Genomic DNA, 22,618 nt, shown 5'->3' with positions numbered 1-22,618 from the left:
CCCAGGTGCCCCGGGAGAAGCTATTTTGAATGAAAGCTCATTAGAGAAAAGCAAGAGTTCAGGGTGATGATGGTGTCTCATTCGCTGAGGTGCAGGCGGGTCCTCAGTCTCTTGTAGAAGATACAGTGTACATCTTTTCCTGTTGGGACCTGTAGTTAGTGATTCTTTCCTGTTGACCATTCTGTTTGGGTCTGTAATTGACATTCTTGTAACTGAAGTTGGGTGGTATGGCTCCCCCTTCCTGGCCTCCTGACCGTTTTCATGAAATTTCTCTTCATTAATTTTCACACAGGTCAGGAGCTTTAGTTAGCCCAACAGCAATTAGGATTTGGGTAATTCATAATAACTGGAAGGCCTGGGTTTTTTGTTACTTGTTCACAGCATTATCTTACAGTTTTAGAACATTTTCACTAGGTATATAATTATGTAGTTATTCTCATTTCTAATATTTTTATTACTTTTCTCCTTTTTCTTTAAATAATCTTGCTAGTGATTTGCAGTTTTTAATTTTCAAAAAAGTAGCGTTTCCTCTGATTGTTTTTTTTAATTTGTTTTCTATGTAATTATCTCTTCTTTTTTGTGTTTAATCTGTTCTCTTCCTTCTTTAGTTAAATGCTTAACCTATTATTTTAAAATATTCTTGTTTTCTGGGTGCCTGGGTAGCGCAGTCGTTAGGCGGCTGCCTTCGGCTCAGGGCGTGATCCCAGCGTTCCGGGATCGAGTCCCACATCAGGCTCCTCCGCTGAGAGCCTGCTTCTTCCTCTCCCACTCCCCCTGCTTGTGTTCCCTCTCTCGCTGGCTGTCTCTCTGTCACATAAATAAATAAAGTCTTTAAAAAAATTTTTTTGTTTTCTAATAGTCATTAAAGACTCTGTATCTGTGAACACTTCAGTGCAGACTGTTGTTTTATGTATTTTCCTCCTTATTTATTCCTAAGTAGTTGGTAATTTCCATTTGATTTCTGCTTAACTCAGGATGACCTAGAAATACATTTAAATATTTCTAGGTACATTTCTTTTTGCCTTTTGATTTACTCATTTTTTTATTAGTGATTTCTAGATTAATTTTATCATGGTCAGAGAACATGACCCTTATGAACATGATCTATTTCAAATGTGTTGAAACCTTCTTGACCTAGAAAGTGTTCAGTTTTTTAAAAAATGTTTCCTCTGCAGTTGAAAATAACTGTTTGGTTGCCTGTTACTTCTGGATTTTTTTCTCTTTCATAGTACATGCTGTATTAGATTCTGATTAATTTGTATTTTTAAAAAACCTCCCTTATGATTATGGACTTGACACTTTCTCAGTTCATTCTTTTATTTTTCAAGGCTGCTTCATTGGATGCATTTACAGTAATTGATAGTATATTCTTGTTTTTATTTTATTTTATTTTTTTAAAGATTTTTTATTTATTTATTAGACAGAGATAGAGACAGCCAGTGAGAGAGGGAACACAAGCAGGGGGAGCAGGAGAGGAAGAAGCAGGCCCATAGCAGAGGAGCCTGACGATATTCTTGTTTTTAAGCCCAGTGTTCACTGTATCTGTATTAATTTTTTTACCCTGGTTTTGACATCGCTATACTACTTTTAGTCTGTTTAACATTTTCCTGGTGTGGGGCTCCTGGGTGGCACAGCGGTTAAGCGTCTGCCTTCAGCTCAGGGCGTGATCCCGGCGTTATGGGATCAGGCTCCTCCGCTATGAGCCTGCTTCTTCCTCTCCCACTCCCCTGCTTGTGTTCCCTCTCTCGCTGGCTGTCTCTATCCTGTCGAATAAATAAATAAAATCTTTAAAAAAAAAAAAACAAAAACATTTTCCTGGTGTGTCTGTTTTTTTTTTTTTTTCTATTTCTTTCAGCCATCTGTATGATTTTATTTTCTGTGTATTTCTAAATGGATGGATTTATATTTTCATTTCACTCTAATCATTTTTAATAGGTGAGTTTGATGCATCTACACTTGTAACTATTGTTAAATTTGGACTTCTTTTAGGTTGAACCATATGAAATTGATATTCAACCATTTTTGACCTGTGAAAACGAGTTTCATAAAGTTCAACCTAACCTTGTTTTATTTATCATCCTTTTTATGTTTTCCTCCTTTCCTGCTTCGCTAACTGTTACAGTTTCATTTGATAAAATTTTTAGTATTCTTGTTTTTGTGTCTTTTGGTTTGGAAGCTGCACATTTTATTTTTATTCCTTTAGTAGTAAGACCTGGGCATATTGTAATTGTCAATGTGTGGACTTTATCTACATGTTTAGTGCACATAGTGTACTTTTGATCTGAGCATTCATACTGTTCAGTTCTAGGACATTTCTGGCTATAATCTCAAATGTTGCTGTGTTACCATTCCTTCAGCCTTTTCTTCTGGAATTACTCATATGCATAGACTAGAGCTTCTCAATCTATACTTTTATTATTTTTTTCCCTTTGTCCCTTTTTGAATTATATATAATGAATTTCTCATTAATATCTCGGTAGTGGCAAAGTCCAGATCTCACTCTGTGATTTACTGGCTTTGTGGCTTTGGAAGAGGCAGTGACCCATACTTCAGGATCCTTATCTGTACACTAAGAAAAGTAACAAGGGCTGTTGTAAGGATTTGTAGTGTTTCAAATACTTCCTGGCCCCTCGGATATAGAGAAGGCCTCTGTTCAGGAAGTAAGCTCTAGGTGCTAGTGCGAGTCTCATGAAAAGCCAACCACAAGCATGCTTTTCCATCCCCACTCTTTTTTTTTTTTTACTAATCACTGTCTGGCTTCTGAAGTATATTTACAATGAAATGTGCAATGAGAAATATCAGATGTATATTTAACTATCTCTGCACTAAGATGAACAAAGCTGGCCAGCAGGTGCTTTTCAAACCAGTTCTCAGAAGTGGAAGAATAAGTAGTGTGGACAGCCCCTAGAGTGCAGCTTTTTCACCTTCTTGTCTGAATCCAGAAAAGCCCTGCTTGATCTAAGTCATGGGCTTACCTGGTAGTATAGCTAGCAGTATCCAGACCATCCTGTGCCTGCCAGGAACCTTTACCATCTTGTAGGATCTCCAAGGACACATTTCCTGCAGGAAACTGGGGGAAGGAATAACATTGTTCAAGTGTCACAAAGAATGAAAAACAAAGAATAACTTTTGTAATGTGTGATGTTAGGGAAGGAGTTTTGAGGCAAATTCCATGTCATCTAATGTGGCAATTCCATCCAATATAATTAGTCTCAGATGTTTAAAAAATAATACCAGTTTAGTGAGTGCTTAGTATGTACCAGGCACTACACACATTATCATATTTAAGCAGTTGAATAAAATAGTAGTATGCCCAGTTGACAGATGGGGAAACAGACTTTGGGAGATTAAATGATTTGTGCAAAGTGCAGTTAATAAGTGATCCAAGTGAAATCTATCAGTGACAAAACATGTATTCTTAATCACTGTGCTCTGCCATCACTTGTATGGTGGAGCTTCATTGATTTTGTCTGAGTGATAGTCCTTGGAGGAGAAATTACATAACGTTGCCAGACACTGCCAGACAGATGGCCAGCCATCTTAAGAAATACTGACTTATCATTGGTAAGTGGTAGTGACAGGCTAACTTTAGTGGATGACAAATACTTTAAAAATTATAACTCAGGGGCGCCTGGGTGGCTCAGTCGTTAAGCGTCTGCCTTCGGCTCAGGGCGTGATCCCGGCATTCTGGGATCGAGCCCCACATCAGGCTCCTCTGCTGGGAGCCTGCTTCTTCCTCTCCCACTCCCCCTGCTTGTCTTTCTCTCACTGGCTGTCTCTCACACTGGCTGTCCCTGTGTCAAATAAATAAATAAATTTTTTTTAAAAAAAATTATAACTCAGGGACGTAGAGAAGCGAATCGGATTATATATGCATACTCACCTTGACTTAGCGTAAAGACGTAGAGAAGCGAATCGGATTATATATGCATACTCACCTTGACTTAGCGTAAAGCTACTTCCTTTCCCTAGGCCAGATAAGTTTCCTTATCTGTAAAACTGGGAGAACAGTGCCTCTGTCTTACAATTGTTGTGAGGATAAGGTGAGGTAATGCATAAAAACTCATAATGCCTTTTCAGGCCCTAAGAGGGCTAAAATAAGTACAATGAGACTTTAACAGTTGCAAAATAATATAAATAGTAATTATCATGGGACTTCTGTTGTTCTGCATTCCTGAATTGTTAGGTATCTGTGTGGATTGATTCTCTGGTAAGCCCAGTCTTGCTGAGATGATCACTGTCCTAAGCAAAGTTAATAATCTATTTCCCAAAACACTGCTGAGTCACTCAGGCAGGCACTCAAACTAACTCAGACCACATAGTGATTTTCATGCATTAGTTAATTCAGTAATTCTTTCACTCCCTTATAACAAGAGTGCTTGTTGTGTAGGCCATCTTTTAATTTTTCAAACAACTCCAGCTCCACTTCAGTGTATAACTCACTCCCACTAAAAACATCAGTCCACTGTGGTAGGGATGGTACAGTTTTAAAAACCTGCCTATCTCCCCTCATCCTTTCTCAGTCTGTGCTCTCTGCCAAACAAAGGAGTAAACAAGGGAAAGAGAAAGGCATGGGATATGAAACAGGAGATTCAGTGTGCAAGACAGCTAATAGAATCCCCATGGGGATGGCAGAGGGAGAGCCCTGGACCAGAGTGGTGCGGGCATAGAGGCAAACCACCCAGAAAACTTCAGGAGGGAGAGCTTTAAGAAGATTTCATTCATATTATAGCTGGTGCTTCAGAACATCTTAAGAGACTATTTAAAGGATTTGTAGAGAGTCTGGGTTTGAAGAAAAGGGGCAAAACAACCTAGGGTAAAGTGGAAGGTAATGTGCAGAAAAGGAAAAGTATTCACAGTATACGAATCATCTATAAATAGCATTTTACATAGTCCTTATATAAACATTAAATAACATCCAACCAAATTTCTAATATAACTACATTGGGAGACTGAGGGAGTAACAAGTGTATGTGTTAGGATGGGGATAGGAGGGAAGTAAATCCTTATACTCTACAGTAAGTTAATATGTAATATCTAGAACTAGAAAAAAATCAGCAAATAAAAATTCAGGTATAGTATTTAGAATTATGGAGGTGTAAATAGCAAGAGAAAGAGGTCAAAGAATTGCATCCACATGGGAGATGCATCCAAGGGAGAAAATGGTAGAGAGGGGAGAGGACAGCTTTTTATTTATTTTTATTTTATTTTTTAAAGATTTTATTTATTTATTTGACAGAGACAGCGAGAGAGGGAACACAAGCAGGGGGAGTGGGAGAAGCAGGCTTCCCGCCAAACAGGCAGCCCGATGCGGGGCTCGATCCCAGGACCGTGGGATCATAACCTGAGCTGAAGGCAGACGCTTAACGACCAAGCCACCCAGGCACCCCGAGAACAGCTTTTTAAAGCAAGCTTTGCACTGTTGTTTATTCTTTATGTTTTCATTTGTCTTGTAGATTCCTAATTGCTGTGTCTTATGGTAACTTTGATTTTAACTAAGAAATTGCCAAACTTTTTTCCAAAGTGGCTGCACTATGAACATTTCCACCAGTGAAATATACGAGTGTTCCAGTTTCTCCACAACCTCACCAACACTTCTTTGTGCCTGTCTTTATTCTTAGAGCCATTCTGCAGCATGGGAAGTAGTATCTCATTGTGATCTTAATTTGCACTACCTATAACTAATGATATTTGGGCTATTTTCATGTACTTATTGGCATTCTTATATCTTTAATGAAATTTCTCTGGATTTTTTTGCCCATGTTTTATCAGATTGTCTTCCTATTGCAGAGTTTTAAGAGTTATTTATGTATTCTAGATACAGATTCTTTATCAGATATATAATTTCTAAATATTTTCTTCCAGTTTGTGACTTGTCTTTTCCTTAGTGGTTACTTTTGAATCACAAAAAATTTTAATTTTGATGACGTCAAATGTATTATTTTGTATTATGCTTTTAGTATCATATCATGCTTAATGGTACAAGACTAAAAGCTTTCGCCTAAGGTCAGAAACAAGGAAAGGATGTCTGCTCCCCCCTTCTATTCAACATAGTACTTGAAGGCAGTCCAGAACTCAGAAGTATGTACTGGGTGCAGAGGGAGAACCCCCAAGAGAAACCCACTCTTTATCTGTTCTTAGGAATGAGAACGGGATCTCTTAGGGGTTAGTGGTAGAAACCCCCCCATTTTTGTCTCTTCCTTTTTCCCCTTCTCTGCTATCCCAGTCCCTAGACAGTATTGCCAAGGCAACACAGCTATGGGAGCCATGCCAGGCAAGCAACTAAAACTGAGGGAGGGGAATCTTTTTGACCAGAGGATCTCTGGCCTCCACAGAGTATTGGTAGAATCTCCCATGCATCTCTTCCTACCTCCTGCTGCTTGGCCTAGAGCACAGACACAGACAAGCAGTGCACAGCAGATTGAGAAAACCAAAGCCTCCGCTTTCTAGCTATGTTGGAATGTCAACATAAAAGAGGTCTATTCTCCCCCTGTAGGTGTATAGATTTAATGCAGTTCCATTCAAAATCCCAGCAAGAGATTTAAAAATATATTTGGGGGGCGCCTGGGTAGCGCAGTGGTTAAGCAACTGCCTTCGGCTCAGGGCGTGATCCCAGCGTTCTGGGTTCAAGCCCCATATCAGTATATATTTATTTGGAAAGGCAAAGGAAATAGCTAAAATAATTTTTTAAAAGAAGAATAAAGTTAGACGAAATAACAGTACCTAAATTAAAGATGTACTATAAAGCTACAGTAATCAAGACAGTATGCTGTTGGCAAAGAGGCAGACATATAGACTGGTGGAACAGAAGAGATAGTTCAGAAATAGACCCACATGGATATGGCTGTTTGGTTTTTGACAAAGGTGTAAAAGCCATGCAGTAGAGGAAAGATCGTCTTTTCAACAATTGGTGTTAGGACAATCAGACATCCATATGCGAAAATATGAATCGCAGCCTTAATCTCGGGTGTTTTTTGAAAATTAACTCAAATTGGATCATAAATCTAACCTCTAAAAGTTCATAATTTTAGGGAAAATATTCACGACTGGCATTAGGCAGAGAGTATTTAGACATGACACCAAAAGCATCATTTCATAAAATAAAAAATTGGTAAGTTGAACTTCATCAAATTTTAAACCTTTCACTCTGATAGAAACACTGTTAAGAGAATGAAATGATGAGCTACAGGCTGGAAGAAAATATTGGCAAACCATACCTCCAGCGAAGGTATGAACTTGTATGAAAAGTATATGAAGAACTCTCAAACATAACCCAATTAAGAAAAGATGAATGCAGTAAAATGTTGTCAAAAGACTTGACACTTACCCAAGATACTATATGGATGGCAAATGAGCACATGAAAAGACATTAGCCATTGAGGAAATGCCAATTAAAACCATAACGAGGTACCACTCTATGCTTCTTTAAATGGCTACAAAAAAAATATAGTATCAAGTGCTGACAAAGATCCAGGGCATTTGGAACTCTCATACATTTCTGGTGGGAATGCAAAATGATATAGTATCTGGAAAACAGTTTGGCAGCTTAAAAATTACACTTACAAACTTATACTTACCATGTAACCCAGTAGTAGCCCATCCCTGGATATTTACCCTAAAGAAATGAAAACATGTTCACATAAAAGTCAGTCCCTGAATATGTGTAGCAGCTCTCTTCATAATAGCCCCAAACTGGAAACAGCTGGTGAATGAAAACACTGATAGAGCAGAATGGATTTCTGATTTACTCTTCATAAAAAATAAACTTTTGATACATAAGACTGCAATGAATCTCAAAGACATGCTGAGTGAAAGAAACCAGTCTCCAAGATTACATGCTGTATAATTCCATTTATAGGATATTTGTGAAAGGACAAAACTGTAGTGGAGAACAGATACTGGTTGCTAGGGGTTATGTGTAGGGGAGGGTGAGACTATAAAAGGATAACAAAAGGGGTTCTTTGGAGGTGGAACTCTTCTGTTTCCTGAAAGTGGTGGTGGTTTTATGTTCTTTGAACAGAAAAAGTTTAATATAATTATTAACTATATTGGGGTTAACTGTAAGGAGATAAAGACAGTTATAAAGTATATCCTAGGGTTGAGAGTACCAAGGAATGAAAAACATTGAAAGGGAGCCCGCTCCCTAATGCTAGGGTTCAGACCTCATTGGAGAAGTTGTGATTGCTGCTCATTGGATGGTGGAGATATTTGCTGGTTACCCTTGGCGAGACCTGGCACGAAGTACCCTCCAGAAGTGAGGGCTGGTAGGCAGGCCTAATAAGCAGGAAATATACTTGAAATGCCTTTGGGCAGGAAATTAGAGCCAGAACTGGCAAACAGGAATCACGCTTCTGGGGTGCAGAAAGTCAAAACTGGGAAGCCAGCTGCTGAGTACCTGGGAGACTTACTGAGAGTCTGCCTGAGAGGGTGGGTGCTACTGAAACTCAGTGGGGATACTGCATCTGGGTGTCCACCACACACCACTGGCAGCACCAAAGTAGGAGGGAGAGGAAAAATGGAAGGAAGTGTGCTGGAAGCAGGAAGGGAAGTTCTCACTTCCTGCAGTGTCCCTCCAACACCCTCTGTGTGTGTGTGCCGTGCAGAGCTTATGTATGGCTCTTGCCAGCTGCAAAGAAGAAGGGCTTATGGGAGCCAGTTACATTATCACAGACCAGGCCGTGGAGGGTGTATTTGGAGCTAACAGGCAATAAATCAATAATGGGCACACTCTGTGATAGTGATGGATCATCTCTTGAATAGCGTAATATGTGTTTGTAGAGTCTTCTGTTTTAAAAATTTGTTTTAGTTTATAATGTAAATACCAACACCTATACTTTACATAAAAGCACTTTGGGATCACCAGGTTTTAAACACATAAAGAGGTTATAAGTCAAAAAGTTTGAGAACTGCTTTATATTATTCTCTTTATATAAAGTTCAAAAAAAGGGCAGAACTCATCTGTAATGCTAACAGTCCAGCATACTGGTTACTTTGGGAGGGGCACAAAATAAACCTTTGGGGTGTAGGTCACAGTCTGTTTCTTCATCTGGGCGCTGACTACTTGACGCATTCACTTGGTGGAAATTCTTTCAGTTGCATGCTTATGGTCGGTCCGCTTTTTCATATGTATATTATAATTTCAGTAAAAAGTTAAGCCTCTTCTTTTCCCTTTCCCCAACCCACACCCTGTTGTTAAACCTGCATGTAACTTTTTTTTTTTTAAGTAGCACAACCCTACACTGGCTAATTTTCATTCCTCAGGATGAAAGACTCAGTTGGGACAGGGTGGAAGAAAGCTGCTTGGTAACACAGCTGTGGCCTTGCTGCTCACCCTCAGCTCTGTGTCCCCCAACCCCAGAAGGATTCCCCACTCCCACCTCCGTGGGGACAGGTCGTCCCTCCATAGGAGTAGCTTAACTAGAAGGCTGAAAGGAACTTTGGTTCTTCTTGAGTGCCTTATGTATTTCCCAGGTTGGGGTGGAGGTTACCTGTTCTGAGATCAGTTATGTTGACTTTTTCATACTTTCTCTATATTTCCTGTGTTATTTTGAGAGAATATTTATGAATTTGCTGTGTTCTCTGAATGATTAAATTTAACTGATTTAGGAAATTATTTTCCTTTTTGTCCAGATCCTAATATGTGCTTTGCTTTGTGATTCTTCCTCCTGTGAACAATTTCCGTTTTAGTCGCTATTCCTAGTGTTCTTACAGTCTTTATGGTCTTCCTTTCCATAATTTCAGAATTGAATTCTTTTCTGTATCTTCCAAGAAATAAATCTGGCTTATTACTTTTCTTCTGCAGAATCTGCCATCAGAATTTTCTCTTCTTCCTGTCCGCTTGCTAGCCATGCACATGGCTATCAATACTGTTTATACGCTGTGCGTATTACCTAATCATCTCTGTGTCTCACACTATCTTTTTCTTTTGTTGTTTGGTAAGCCAGCAGCTTTGTAGTCACCCTGGCTGTTCTGCTTCCCAGTTCTCCTACAGTAATGAGTAGGATTAATTGGGGAAAAGAAATCATATATGACTTAGTACGCTTCAGTTAAATAATGTTACAAACTCTTTTTCTGAACCCCCTTTACCCATACACAGGCCTGTTCCTGATTTCAAAGCCCTGTGCCAGCGTCTGTGAGTCAGGCCCTCAGGATGAGAACACGAGTGTGTCGGCTTGCTCACTATGTTGTATTTGAAGCACAGTACTGCGTACAGATGTATAAATGTGTAATCTAGCCACTGTTGATAACATAACAGTTTTGATGGGAAGCTGTTCTCAGAAGTATTACTTGGAATGCTAAGGACGCTTTATCCTTCCCAGAGCCTAAGCACCTGGTCTTCGGGGCCTCACCTCTGCTGCCTAGACTTGGAGGAAAGGAGCTGTATACAGGGCGGCAGGCTGTGCAGTGGCCTCCTAGTGGAGCCTGGAGCGAACCCAGGGTGAGGGGCACGGACCGTGGTGTGAAAAGGAGTCTTTGTAAAACAAAGGTGTATTCACTTCATGCCCCAGTGAGTAAGAGTGGGGTTACTAATAGGAGGAGATGGCAAGCACACTGTGAAGGGGCCTGGAGAATGGTCAAGACGGTGGTAGGGGCTTAAGAGGAATATAATGAAGGACAATGGAAGCAATTTGTTTCTCCTTTCCTCCTTGGAGAGAGGAGGGACTGGTGTTGATGGGCTCGCAGTGAACTCTCCTTCTATTTCTCCTTTCAGCCTCTGTCCCTTGTCATGTCTTTCCCTCCCATTTTCCTTTTCTTCCAGCTGCCAGCCAGCAGCCCTAGGGTGGCACTTCCAGTAGCTAGGTCGTCATGGCCGCTTCAGAAGAGGGGTTCGTTGGCATTTTTCTTAGTTTTTTTCCCCGTCTTTCCCATCTCCACTCCCACTGGCAGGTAAAGCACATGGGATTGGAGAGACAACAAGGTTTGAGGAGCTTGTGAGAGCTGGAAATAAAGGTGGAAAGAGAAGGCTGGAGCCAACGGTTGCAGTTTGGGGAGATACCTACAAAAGAGTTACATGCACATTTTTTAGGAGTGCCGATGTTCTAAACCGCATCCCTGGATGTCTGGTTGCTTACTTCTGTTGCTGTTCTCGGCTGTGTGGTGGTTTCATCCAGCTAACAAGATGGCAGGAGGAGACCATGTTGCCTAACAAAGTGCTGGAAACGTACAACTAATACGTTGATTTTGTGTGCATATATTTTGGATGTGTTTGGTCTTTTTGATGGTTGCATTTCTAGATGTAGTTTTTACTACACAACATGCGTGTTGGTATTTCACTGTGGAGGAAGCAACATCAAGCCTTTGTTCAACAGAGCATGGACTGTGGAGTCCTCAGTCAGGCTCTGCCACTGCCTCATTGTATCTGTCCTCAGCCTCTCCTCTGTGAAATGTGGCTCCAGGTACCTCACGGAATTATTAGGAAGCTTCTGTGCCTAATACAAAATAGATACTCAGTAAATATTAGTTCTCTTCTTTTGTGGAAGTTATTTTTTTTTGTTTAGATCATTAAACTGCATAGACTTTTAATGGTTCTGATTTTTTTTGTCTAATCGGATTCTTGAAACACGTTCAGTTTCAGATTGATGGTGTAGTCTTAGAGCATTGTCCATTAAAATGAATCAACAGAAAACATTGATCAGGAAGAGGTGCCTAATTTTAAGAATACAGTTGACATCTTTAAGATAATTTAAATCTAAACCTATAACTTTAAATAGGTACTATTTATTAAACACACATTAACCAAAACTTAAATAAATGAACAGTTACCAAGAGTTCCACCACTAGAGCAAACTGTCTTTATTGTTCTATTACCCCTTCTACTCCAGATGCATTGAATATGCTGTTTTAAAGGTCACTTTTTATAAAGGCATTTGCTTTGTCTCTAGGTGTAAAACAAAGGTGTATCCAGATAATCTTCCTACAACAAGTGTGGTGATTGTTTTCCACAATGAGGCTTGGAGCACACTTCTGCGAACTGTCCATAGTGTCATTAATCGCTCACCAAGACACATGCTAGAAGAAATTGTTCTAGTAGATGATGCCAGTGAAAGAGGTAAATTTTAAATTTTAATGCCAATAATATGCTACAGCTTTTATCATTAATGGTTAAGAAATGTCGATATCATTTTTAACCTAATAATTTTATACAAACTTCTAATTTATCCTAAAAATATTTGTGGCATTTGGACTCATTCACATATGCAAAAAATTACGCCCTTGTGAAACTTAAAATATTGCCTTAATTAGCATTTAATTTGTGTCACAGCTTAATCTTGTTTTTAAAAAGAAATAATGCTATATAATGTAAACATTTATGCAGAACAGTGAAAAAACCCACATGATTTTGTTAGAGTTTTCCTTGTGGGCAGCTGCAGCCATGAGCTAGTGGAGAGAGATTGGATCCTTCTTAGAGCCAGGATGGAGAGCTTGAGTTCCAGGTGTAGTGGGAAGTACCTCTGACAGGAAAATGGAGCCTTCACTGGGCAAGCCCTCGTTCTCCAGATTCTTCTTAGGTTTTCGCATTTTCTCCATTCCTGGGTTCAAGAGTAATCTATAGCTAGTTATATAAAAGGATGAGGAAGGAATTTAGGAGAGAGTGGTATGTAATATGATAATAAATTTCTACATGACTCTTACTCTTCCAGGAATCTCAGAACAAGCTTAAAATCTCTCAGACTATCTTATGAAGCACTCTTTTGGGAAAGTTATATTAATTAAAAGTACCTTGAGCTAATATGACTTATTTTGAATCCTTCATGGAGATTTTACACCATGGGGTAGTGTAGAAAAGGCTCTGCTAAATCCCATCTGTAGAGAAACCTATCAAACTCAGACATACCCAACATTTAGCGGGCTTTTTTTTCACAGCACTGTTGAGGACTGTTGGTGTCTTGTGTTCATTCCCCCAATATTCCTGTGCTCCCATGAGAAAAATTTGGAAGGAACTACAGAAAATGGCTCTTCCTTCCTTGACCTGCCTTAGACTTCCTGACCATCATTTCAAGCTCTTTTGCTACTTCAGCTTTCTTGCCTAATCTCTCACTGCATCTACTAAGATGGTTTATTTAGGTATTTTACCTTCTCCTTCCATGACTATACTGAGTATGTAAATTTAATCACAATCACTTCGTGTTTTAATTATGGGGAGTAATTTGCACATTAATAACAGTTTAAATCTCACCACTGTGCCAGACTGTAGAAGTACAAACAAAAAATAATATAGCTTACCTCCTCATGGGAATAAAGATGACCAGTTTATAAACACACAAAGCATTTAAATAATAGTATATAATGTAATTAATGTCAAAATGAGCTGTTAGAAAATAAGAATAGCACACTTAAAGAGTTATTGTTGACAGAAGTGTAAACCCTCGGGGGGATAATTGTTTGCTCTGAGTTAATTAATCCCTCTTTAAGAAAATTAGCTTAAGTTCATTGAAGTAGTAATATGTACAAACATTGAGTCTGCGAGTGACTAGTGTTTGTTTTACTTATGTGTTGTTATTTGCTAAAAAAAATTTTCCTCAAGGCGAGCTGTCTTTCCTCAGATGAAATGAATTATTTTTCCATTTCCTCCTTTGTGTTCTCTGATATTCTATTGAGTGCGTGGGAGGGCTGTAAGAGCCCGTTTTTGTAGAACGTGGCCTAATCAAAGACACATGTGCCCACAGCTCTAACGTGACACAGTCACATATACCAGTTATATTTTCCCTTCCTTATGTGGGCCCTTCTTAATCACCCTACCTATACAAATTATAAGAGAAACGTGGGCAGAGGTCTACTTGGGGCTCTCGGTTCACTAAGCAGGGCCCCGGAGTCCTACTCCAGAGCCCCCGGTCAGGAGTCTGGTTCTCCTTCATGTTTCTGCCTGGAAAGCCTCGATGGGTACCTCCCCATTTCTGATGGTTGGAAACCACTAGGTATTGTGTTGTCGTGGTTATAACTATAGTCCTTCTATCCAGATTGAGAATTCTCTAGTGTAATTTTTTTTGGCTCTCTTGTTTTGGTGGGAACTGTAGGGCCCCAGAACCAGAGCAGGCTCTGTTTTTATGTAACTCTTTATAAGTTTGCCTTTCTTACTCATGAGACACAGGTAAGGCACCTTCACTTCTCATCTGGGCTACTGAAACAGACCAGTGGCCTGGTCCTCCTGCAGACACCCTCGCCCTCCCACTCTGTTCCCCACGCTGCATGCACGGGGAGCTTTTAAACACCCACTCCGATCTTGGCACTTCTGACTAACACCATTCTCTGAGGCCTGTGTGACCTGGCCTCCCCACCTGCATCTCTCCTCACATCCCAAACCATCCCCTGCCCACCCCATCCCACAGTTCAGCTCACATGTTTACTCAGAATCAAGATATATTTAGAGAGGCCTTCCTTGAACTCCCGAGATCAGGTCGTGTCCCTTTGGACATGTTCTGGAACGCTACACTCCACGGCTCTCATCGGAGTTTTAACTGTTTATGTTTGTTTGATGACCATCTCCTCTGCTAGACTCTACACTCCCATCAGAGCGGTGTGCTCACCCCTCTTTCCTCAGTGCCCACAGCACTTACTGCATAAACAGTCCAGAATTTAACGAGTGAATGAAAGAATAATCTACTAGTCAGTTAATTCTTGCCTTTCTTCTTGTCTGTGCAGACTTCTAATTAGGGCACATCAGCATGCCTGGTTTGCTTATGGCCTCAGGCTACCCGATTTCACAGTTAACCTGCTGAGTTGTCAGTAGCTCCATTTATTACATATGGAGTAGGTGCTATAATTATCCCTATTTTACTGATGAGGTTTAGCATAAACCTAGCGCTTGACCTCTTAACTGCTACGTACGTCACATCTCATAACTTCTCTGTTACAAGGTCTAAAATGAAGACAGAGCTTGGATGAATCCCTACTTCATGTCAGAAGTTATTGTCATCTCAGAAAGTTATCTTAAGACTTAGAACTGATATAATGTTCCTAATCTGAGATGACTATTGTTTTTCTCGTCTTTCACAAAAGGAAGCAGAGATTCTTATTTAGTAGGGATTAGGAGTCAGATTTTTTAGACTCTAAATTACTTGTTCTTTCGACTGCTCTTTAGAGTTCTGGCGAAGATTTCTCAGATGTTGCTATAAGCAGTGAAATTTTCCCTGACACACTCCCTGGCAGCCTCACATTCCCTGATGGAGAGATGCCTAGGGATCCATTTATGGGCTAATAGCTATAAAGATATTCTGATAAACAAGATTCTCCCTTATTTTTAGCTTCTACCCATAATCACTTAAACCCCCGTGGCTTCATTTTTGTAGAATTAGCCCTGGATGCATAATTCTATATCATCAGTTAGGAAGACACCTATTTCTTAGCCTTATTGCATGAAGGCCACAAAGATATGGAACAAAGATGCCAAGAAAATTTGTGGAATGGCAACTTTTTTGAGCTGCCAGACCAGAGAATCATGCATTTTTCATTTTATTTATAGACAGGACAGAGTATTTTAACTTTCAAAGACGTGGGACTTGGGAATTAGATTGCTTTGATTCTTAAGAAGACTTTAAGCTGTCTGATATTTTTGGGAAAGCTTATTGGGAGACATCTTGCGTATGACACAGCCAACCTCAACCGGTCTGAAGCACTAGAATATATCTCACACCCTATCACAGGGGAGTCCATCAAACTCTGGACATAAAGTAATTTTAATTTGTGTCAGCTCAGATGATTCCATGGTCCTGAATTATTCTCTCTAGTTCCCTTCTAGGATTTCTTGTTGTGGATGAAAAGATGAGCTTTGAAGTCAGGCAGACCTGGGTTTGAAGCTTGGATCCACGCCTTAACAAGCTGTGTCACTTTGATCGGTTCATTTTAGATTCTGAGACTTGGATTTCTGTGTCTAAAATATGTGTAATGACAGTCTCGTAGCATTGCTGTTGTCAGGATTAAATGATATAAAATAGGTAAAGAGCCTGGCATTATGCTAACAGACAGAAAAGGATAGCTACTATTGCCAAATCTTGTTCTTCTCCGGGATTGGCATTGCCCTCACCTTTTTATTTATGGAGTTATATCTCTCTCATCCTAGGATTTGGTTCATAAAATCACAGTGGTGACCCAGTAGGAGTTCTACTCCAGATATTTTACGATCCTGCTTTTAGCCTAGGAAATACATTAGCAGAATACATTAGCAGAACAATCAATATTCTGGTATGGGGGGGTCCATAGACCTTTCTCGTTCAAATTTTCATATCCTGAGTATTTCATTATTGAGTCATTCTGGTCACACCAGTTCAAGCAGGCAAGAACCATGTCACTCCTATTTGTTTTTCTCTGTGTTACATAGGAACCCCTTTGGATTCCTATGATAAGTATTTAAGGAGCCACTTAATACATACACCATCCTTTCTGGGTCCTTCTAGTCCTAGAAGTCCCAGCACTTCTCTCTCAAGTTTCTCCTCCCCTAAAGAGATTATCCTCATACCAGTTCTGTTGGGACTAGTTGGAAGGACATTTGACCATACGACCCTCAGTAGCTTCTCTAGCAGAAATTCCACAAACTAACCTGAGCTGAAAAATTCTTTCTCTTTGCATTGAGGAACCTGAGCCTTTCCTGCTTTTTAAAGTCAGATACATAACTTTGAAGGCAAGACTTCCTTGTCTTAGAGGCATAACCTTTATCTGAACACTCAAGGATAGTTGCTGGTTTCACACAACCACTTCCTCTCCCTTTCCTTTTCCCCCTTTTTCCTTCAGTTGCGCTTCCCTCCTAAGACCTCCATTACTTAGACCTACTTGTCTGCTAAGGAACTCTGTTTGGCCCAGCATTTCCCTTCTGAGCTTGATCTCACTCCCTGCCTCCTGATAGAAGAACTACATAGTCAAAGACTGTGGTAGTCAATGAGACAGTTGGCTTCAGGTTGGATTTTGAAGAAATCCCACAATTGTCTGAATTCTGACAGCTGTTGCATATTCTCTTCCTTCTGTCTATTGAGGTCTGGATTTAATGCTCTTGAACTACTTTTTTTCTACTCCTGATCCTTAAGTGTGATTAGAAAAAGAAGTGAGCTGACAGAGTTGCTTAGGGAACTGTGGTCACTTGTCTGTCTTTGAGCCTGAGCCCAAAGGCGCTGTCCTGATTCTTCATGTAGTGAGGTAGAGGCAGCTCTGGGATATGCTCTCAGGACGTGCTCTCAGGAAATAAAAAGGCTCCCTGTAGTGAAATGGGTTTCTGAGTCAGGGAGCTTCACTTAAACCGCTCAGTAAATAGGTGGTGAATGAATATTGCCTATCAGAATTGCTTTACATCTGGGTAGCACCAGGTCAGTCTTTTCATGTCATTTTTTGTTTTGTTTTGTTAATTTTTCAGACTTTTTGAAAAGACCTCTAGAGAGTTACGTGAAAAAATTAAAAGTACCAGTTCACGTAATTCGAATGGAGCAACGTTCTGGATTGATCAGAGCTAGATTGAAAGGAGCTGCTGTATCTAAAGGCCAAGTGATCACCTTCTTAGATGCTCACTGTGAATGTACAGTGGGGTGGCTGGAGCCTCTCTTAGCCAGGATCAAACATGACAGGTAATGTTCTGAAGTCTATAAATTTGTTTTGGTGTGTTTGTCCTAAATTGTATGATAAACTGAAAAATTCTGAGTATATAAATAAATGCAAAAATAATTTCCTCTGAAGTTTCCTTTAAAATACCCATGAAGAACTCTAAACTAAAAGGGAAGACAACCGTGAAGAAATGTTTGTAGTCTTGTTGTTGAGGCTGGATTAGGAAGCGTGTTGTTCAGATGTATACCTTCTGCTGTATTTACTAAATGGGCGCAGAACGGAAGACAGTGGCTTCAGGAAAGGTGGGATGAAACCCTTTATTGTCCGTGCTGTCTAAGGCTAAGACTGGGACAGGCAAGTCATCTCATCCCTGTCTCCTTCCTTACCAGGACTCTAGCCCTCAACTTTTTGCAGGGCAAGAAGAAGGGGGTGGGGAGATAACACAGTGCATCTTAAAGTGCTTCATTGCATATGGAAAAGTACTATAGTCTCTGATGATACAGGAAGAGCAGTGGGAGCAGTGCATGCATTTTTCAATAGAATTACCTGCTGCTGGTCCCTGGCACCATTCTTGTGTATCCGGAGGGAAGCTACCTTCCATCTGCTAGACTTAACATTAGTTGAATTTTTTCTTGTCATTGCAGTTTGAGCTAGAGGCTGTCTGTGCCAACTTAAATTAAGGTTTAGATTTTAGCAAGGTAAACTTGTACTAGTTGAGTAAAGCATGGCAAAGCCACTGCATCTGTTCTGTTACCAAACACTGGACTACATCTTGCCCTTTCAAAGATGAATAAATAGGAAAAACCAGCATTGAGGCAATGAGAAGGCACAGCAGCTTTAGGAAGGAGAACATTGCCTAAAGAAGGAAGAGAATATCTCTGTAAATTGTTTTCTGTAACACATGACTGGTTTGGGAAATCCTGGCTTGCATAAGACCACATGTAAGCAGGAGCCTGGACCCAGGGAGAGAAAGCAGCAGTGTGAGGAGATGGCAGAAATGAAAGGGGGATTGACTAAAATGACAACCACAATTTCCAGTTTGGGCTGTATGGTAGATTAGGTGTCCTGAGTAACATTTCCAGCTGAAAGAGCTTAAATGCTGGATAAATTGTAAAACACATTTTTAAAGGCATCACTGAGCTGGCACTGAAGTCTGAAGTTTTGCAAACATCAAAACAGAGTGAGACAAGTGAGTGGTCCAGACACTAAAACCAGCTCTCACTTGGAGAATTTCTGCCAAACTTCAGAGGACACAGAGCCTCTCTGCCTCTCTGCCTTGATAGACAAATGGATGGGAAGATAAGATACAGGGTCTAGGCCCTTTCTGAGGCTGGAAGATGAATAGCAAACACCTGTGTAAAGGTAGGCTCTTGTATCTCCGTGGGAGAGAATGAGAAATAAATCCTACCACACCAAAGAAAACTCGCCTGTTTCAGCCTCGGTATGGGGTGGTGATAGGGAAACAGATCTCCCCTAAGAATTTGTAAACAATATAGAAAAGGAGGGAAGCAACTCAGCTCTTTATGAGACTAATATAACTTTGATATCAAAGCCAGAAAAGAAGTACATGGAAAATTACCCAAACCCAGTCATGAACACTAACACAAAAATCTCATACCAGAAAATTGAGTCCACTGGCAGGAAAAGTAATTATATTTTATTTTTTTATTTAAGATTTTATTTATTTGAGATTTTTATTTGACAGAGAGGGTGAACGAGAGAGCGCGAGCAAGAGAGCAAGCGTGAGCACTAGCCGGGGAAGCAGCAGAGGGAGAGGGAGAAGCAGACTCCAGAGTGAGCAGGGAGTCCTACACAGGGCTCAATCCCGGGACCCTGGGGTCATGACCTGAGCCGGTTAGATGCTTAACTGACTGAGGCACCCAGGCACCCCAATATATTTTTATTTTTATGTAAAAAATACGTAAAAGAACATATGACTAATTGGTTTAGTTTAATAATATAAAACCAGTTCACATAATATATCCTCATTAACATTTCTAAAACTATGATTAAAACCCTATCATTAAAAATCTGTCATCACTTCAATAGATAAAAAAACGTGTTCACTTGTGATTAAAATGAACATTTATGATTAAAAGTACTTAGTGAACTATTACAGAATGGAAATTTACTAATCTGAGAAAGGATGGCTTTTAAAAAAGCCTTAGCTAGCAAACATCATATTCATAGAGAAGAGTTGTTTTTTGTTTTTGTTTTGTTTGTTTTTTGGGGGTTTTTTTGGGAGAGAGAGAGAGAGAAAGTACATGGGAAAGGGAGTGAGAGAATCTTAAGCAGGCTGCATGCACAGAGCCTGACAGAGGGCTTGGAGATCATGACCTTAGCTGAAATCAAGAGTCAGATACTTAACTGACTAAGCCACCCAGCACCCCCCCCCCAAATATTTTCTAAAAGATATGGAGCATCCTTATGATGTGCCCTGAATTACTACTGTTAGTATTATTAGAAGCCTTAAGTTTTACAGTAATACAAGAAATAAAGGGTGTAAGGATTAGAAAGGAAATCTCAAGGTCAAAGAAAAATATTTTTTTAAAAAAAGGATTAGAAAGGAAAGTGCTGTCAACTGCAGATGATGTGTTCTTAATGGAAAAAAAAATCTTACACAAAATAGTACAGATAATAATTTGGCAGTGTTGCCAAATACAAGATCTCTATAGAAAGCTTTCTCCATACCAGCAAGGAATAGTTAGAAAATGTAATGTAAAAAGAAAAAAAGAAATCCCATTTATAATAGCAATGGAAATCAAAAGCTATAATTAGGAATATGTTTAACAAAATATGCATAGGGGCACTTGGGTGACTCGGTTGGGTGTCTGACTTCGGCTCAGGTCATGATCTCAGGGTCTGGGGATCGAGCCCTGCATCGGGCTCTGCACTCACTGGGGTGTCTGCTTGTCCCTCTCCCTGTGCCCTTCACGTGTGTTCTCACAGGCACTCTCTCTCTCAAATAAATAAATAAATAAAAATTTTAAAAATGCATAAAATAGAACACTTTTGAAATTTACTAGAAGATAATCTAAGTAGAGAGGAGGATAATATTCAGGGATAGAAAAGTAAAAATAACAGTTCTCCCCACATTGATGTATAAATTCAGTGCATTTCTAGTTGCAACCTCAACAGAAAGAATGTTCTTGGAGGAACTGGCTGATTCTGTTGTGTGGAAATGCATATATATTTTTTTAAATAGCTAAGATACCCCTGAAGAAGAAGAGTCACGTACAACAGGGCTGGCACTACCAGGTACCAAGATTTATTTTGAGGCTATCTTAATTGTGGCAGTGACCTATTGATGCAGGAATTCACAAATTGGCTAGTGAAACAGTAATGTCTAGAAACCATCCCATGTTTATATGGAAACTTGACTTATGACAGAGAGGGCATTGGTAATTACAGCAGAGGAAGAAAAGACCATCAAGTAAATAGTGCTGGAAAATTGGTTATCTCTAAGGAAAATAAATGAAGTTGGGACACTTTACTGTATATCGTACCAAAATCAATTCCATAAGGACTAAAAGACTTAAATATGAAAAGCAAAAATACAATTCTTTTTAAGACAGCATAGGGGAGAATATCTTTATGATTTTGGAGTAGGGAAGGATTTCTTAAATAAGACAGGAAAGATGGGGGTGGTGCAGATGTTACATACTCTAGAATGTGGCTGCTAGGGGCTATGAGTAGTGCATCTTTCCTAGGAAGGAGCTGTGGTCATGTGGAAGTTTTTTCAGGTTTATAAAAAATACCACAATACCAATACAATAAATTTTAAATGTCTGGGGGAATCAGACAATTTGTATGAACAAATAACAAACCTGCAGGGAAATATCCTTTCTACTTACTATTTAACGTTATTATATTGGCAAAAAAATATAAGAAAATAGCATCCAAAGTTGATAGTATTATAAAGAAGTTGCAGGGAGAAATATATACTTATACATATGTATATGGAAAGAGGTAAAGATTAGCATTACAGAAAAACTTCTTTCCATTAATTCAGTAAACCCATTCCTATCTTAAAAGCAAAATACTGGTTATATGAACATTTTCACTTAGAATTTTATTTTATTTTTTGAATAAAAAGATTTTAGTTTATTTTTTAATTATTATGTTCAATTAGCCAGCATATAGTACATCATTAGCTTCTGATGTAGTATTTAACGACTCACTAGTTGCGTATAACACCCAGTGCTCGTAGTTTTAATAGCAAAAAACTGTAAGGAACACAAATATCCTAGAGTTTATTAAGAAAACTATCACCTTAGGGGCGCCTGGGTGGCTCAGTCGTTAAAACATCTGCCTTCGGCTCAGGGCATGATCCCAGGGTTCTGGGATCGAGCCCTACATCGGGCTCCCTGCTCCACTGGGAGCCTGCTTTTTCTTCTCCCACTCCCCCTGCTTGTGTTCCCTCTCTCGCTGGCTCTCTCTCCCTGCCAGATAGATAGGTAGGTAGGTAGGTAGGTAGGAAGGAAGGAAGGAAGGAAGAAAAAGAAAGAAAGAAAGAAAAGAAAGAAAGAAAGAAAGAGAGAAAGAAAGAAAAAATCATCACCTTAAGATGATTAAATATGTAATCATTTAAAAATATTATTTTTGAAAACTAGAAATATTTGGAGTGTTTTTACATGTGGCAAATATGTTAACGTATGAATGAAAAAAGGATGGAGGGTTATCAACAATTGCAAGTGTGATAAGTAATTATGCTAACTTAGGGGCACCTGGGTGTCCCAGTCCGTTAAGCGTCCGACTGTTGGGTTCAGCTTGGGTCATGAGAATGAGCCCGGCATCGCGCTCAGCGCAGAGTCTGCTTAAGGCTCTCTCGCTCTCTCCCCGCTTCCCTTCCCCTCCCCCGTCCCTCTTTCTCTCTTTCAAATAAATAAATCTTTTTAACAAATAATTATGGTAGGGGCGCCTGGGTGGCACAGTCGTTAAGCGGCTGCCTTCGGCTCGGGGCGTGGTCCCCGCGTTCTGGGATCGAGCCCCACATCAGGCCTCTCTGATAGCCTGCTTCTTCCTCTCCCACACCCCCTGCTTGTGTTCCCTCTCTCGCTGGCTTGTCTCTGTCAACATAAATAAATAAAATCTT

The 22,618-nt window shown here is 39.8% G+C and overlaps 1 protein-coding gene across 9 annotated transcripts in view; it reads left to right on the top strand.

The window, feature by feature from the left end:
- Window positions 1-22,618, top strand: part of GALNT1 (polypeptide N-acetylgalactosaminyltransferase 1) — a 183,687-nt gene that overhangs the window by 142,379 nt on the left and 18,690 nt on the right. For all 9 annotated transcript variants that reach the window (XM_048218466.2, XM_057313127.1, XM_057313126.1 and 6 more), the window contains 2 exons: window positions 11,883-12,049; window positions 17,339-17,546. In XM_048218466.2, the coding sequence (XP_048074423.1) occupies window positions 11,883-12,049; window positions 17,339-17,546 (375 nt within the window). The remainder of the gene's footprint in view (window positions 1-11,882; window positions 12,050-17,338; window positions 17,547-22,618) is intronic.

This window comes from Ursus arctos, unplaced genomic scaffold, assembly GCF_023065955.2.
Source record: "Ursus arctos isolate Adak ecotype North America unplaced genomic scaffold, UrsArc2.0 scaffold_17, whole genome shotgun sequence".
NCBI classification, from domain to species: Eukaryota; Metazoa; Chordata; class Mammalia; order Carnivora; family Ursidae; genus Ursus; species Ursus arctos.
The sequence above is the reverse complement of the archived record's forward strand: the minus strand, read 5'-3'. Positions and strand labels throughout refer to the sequence as shown.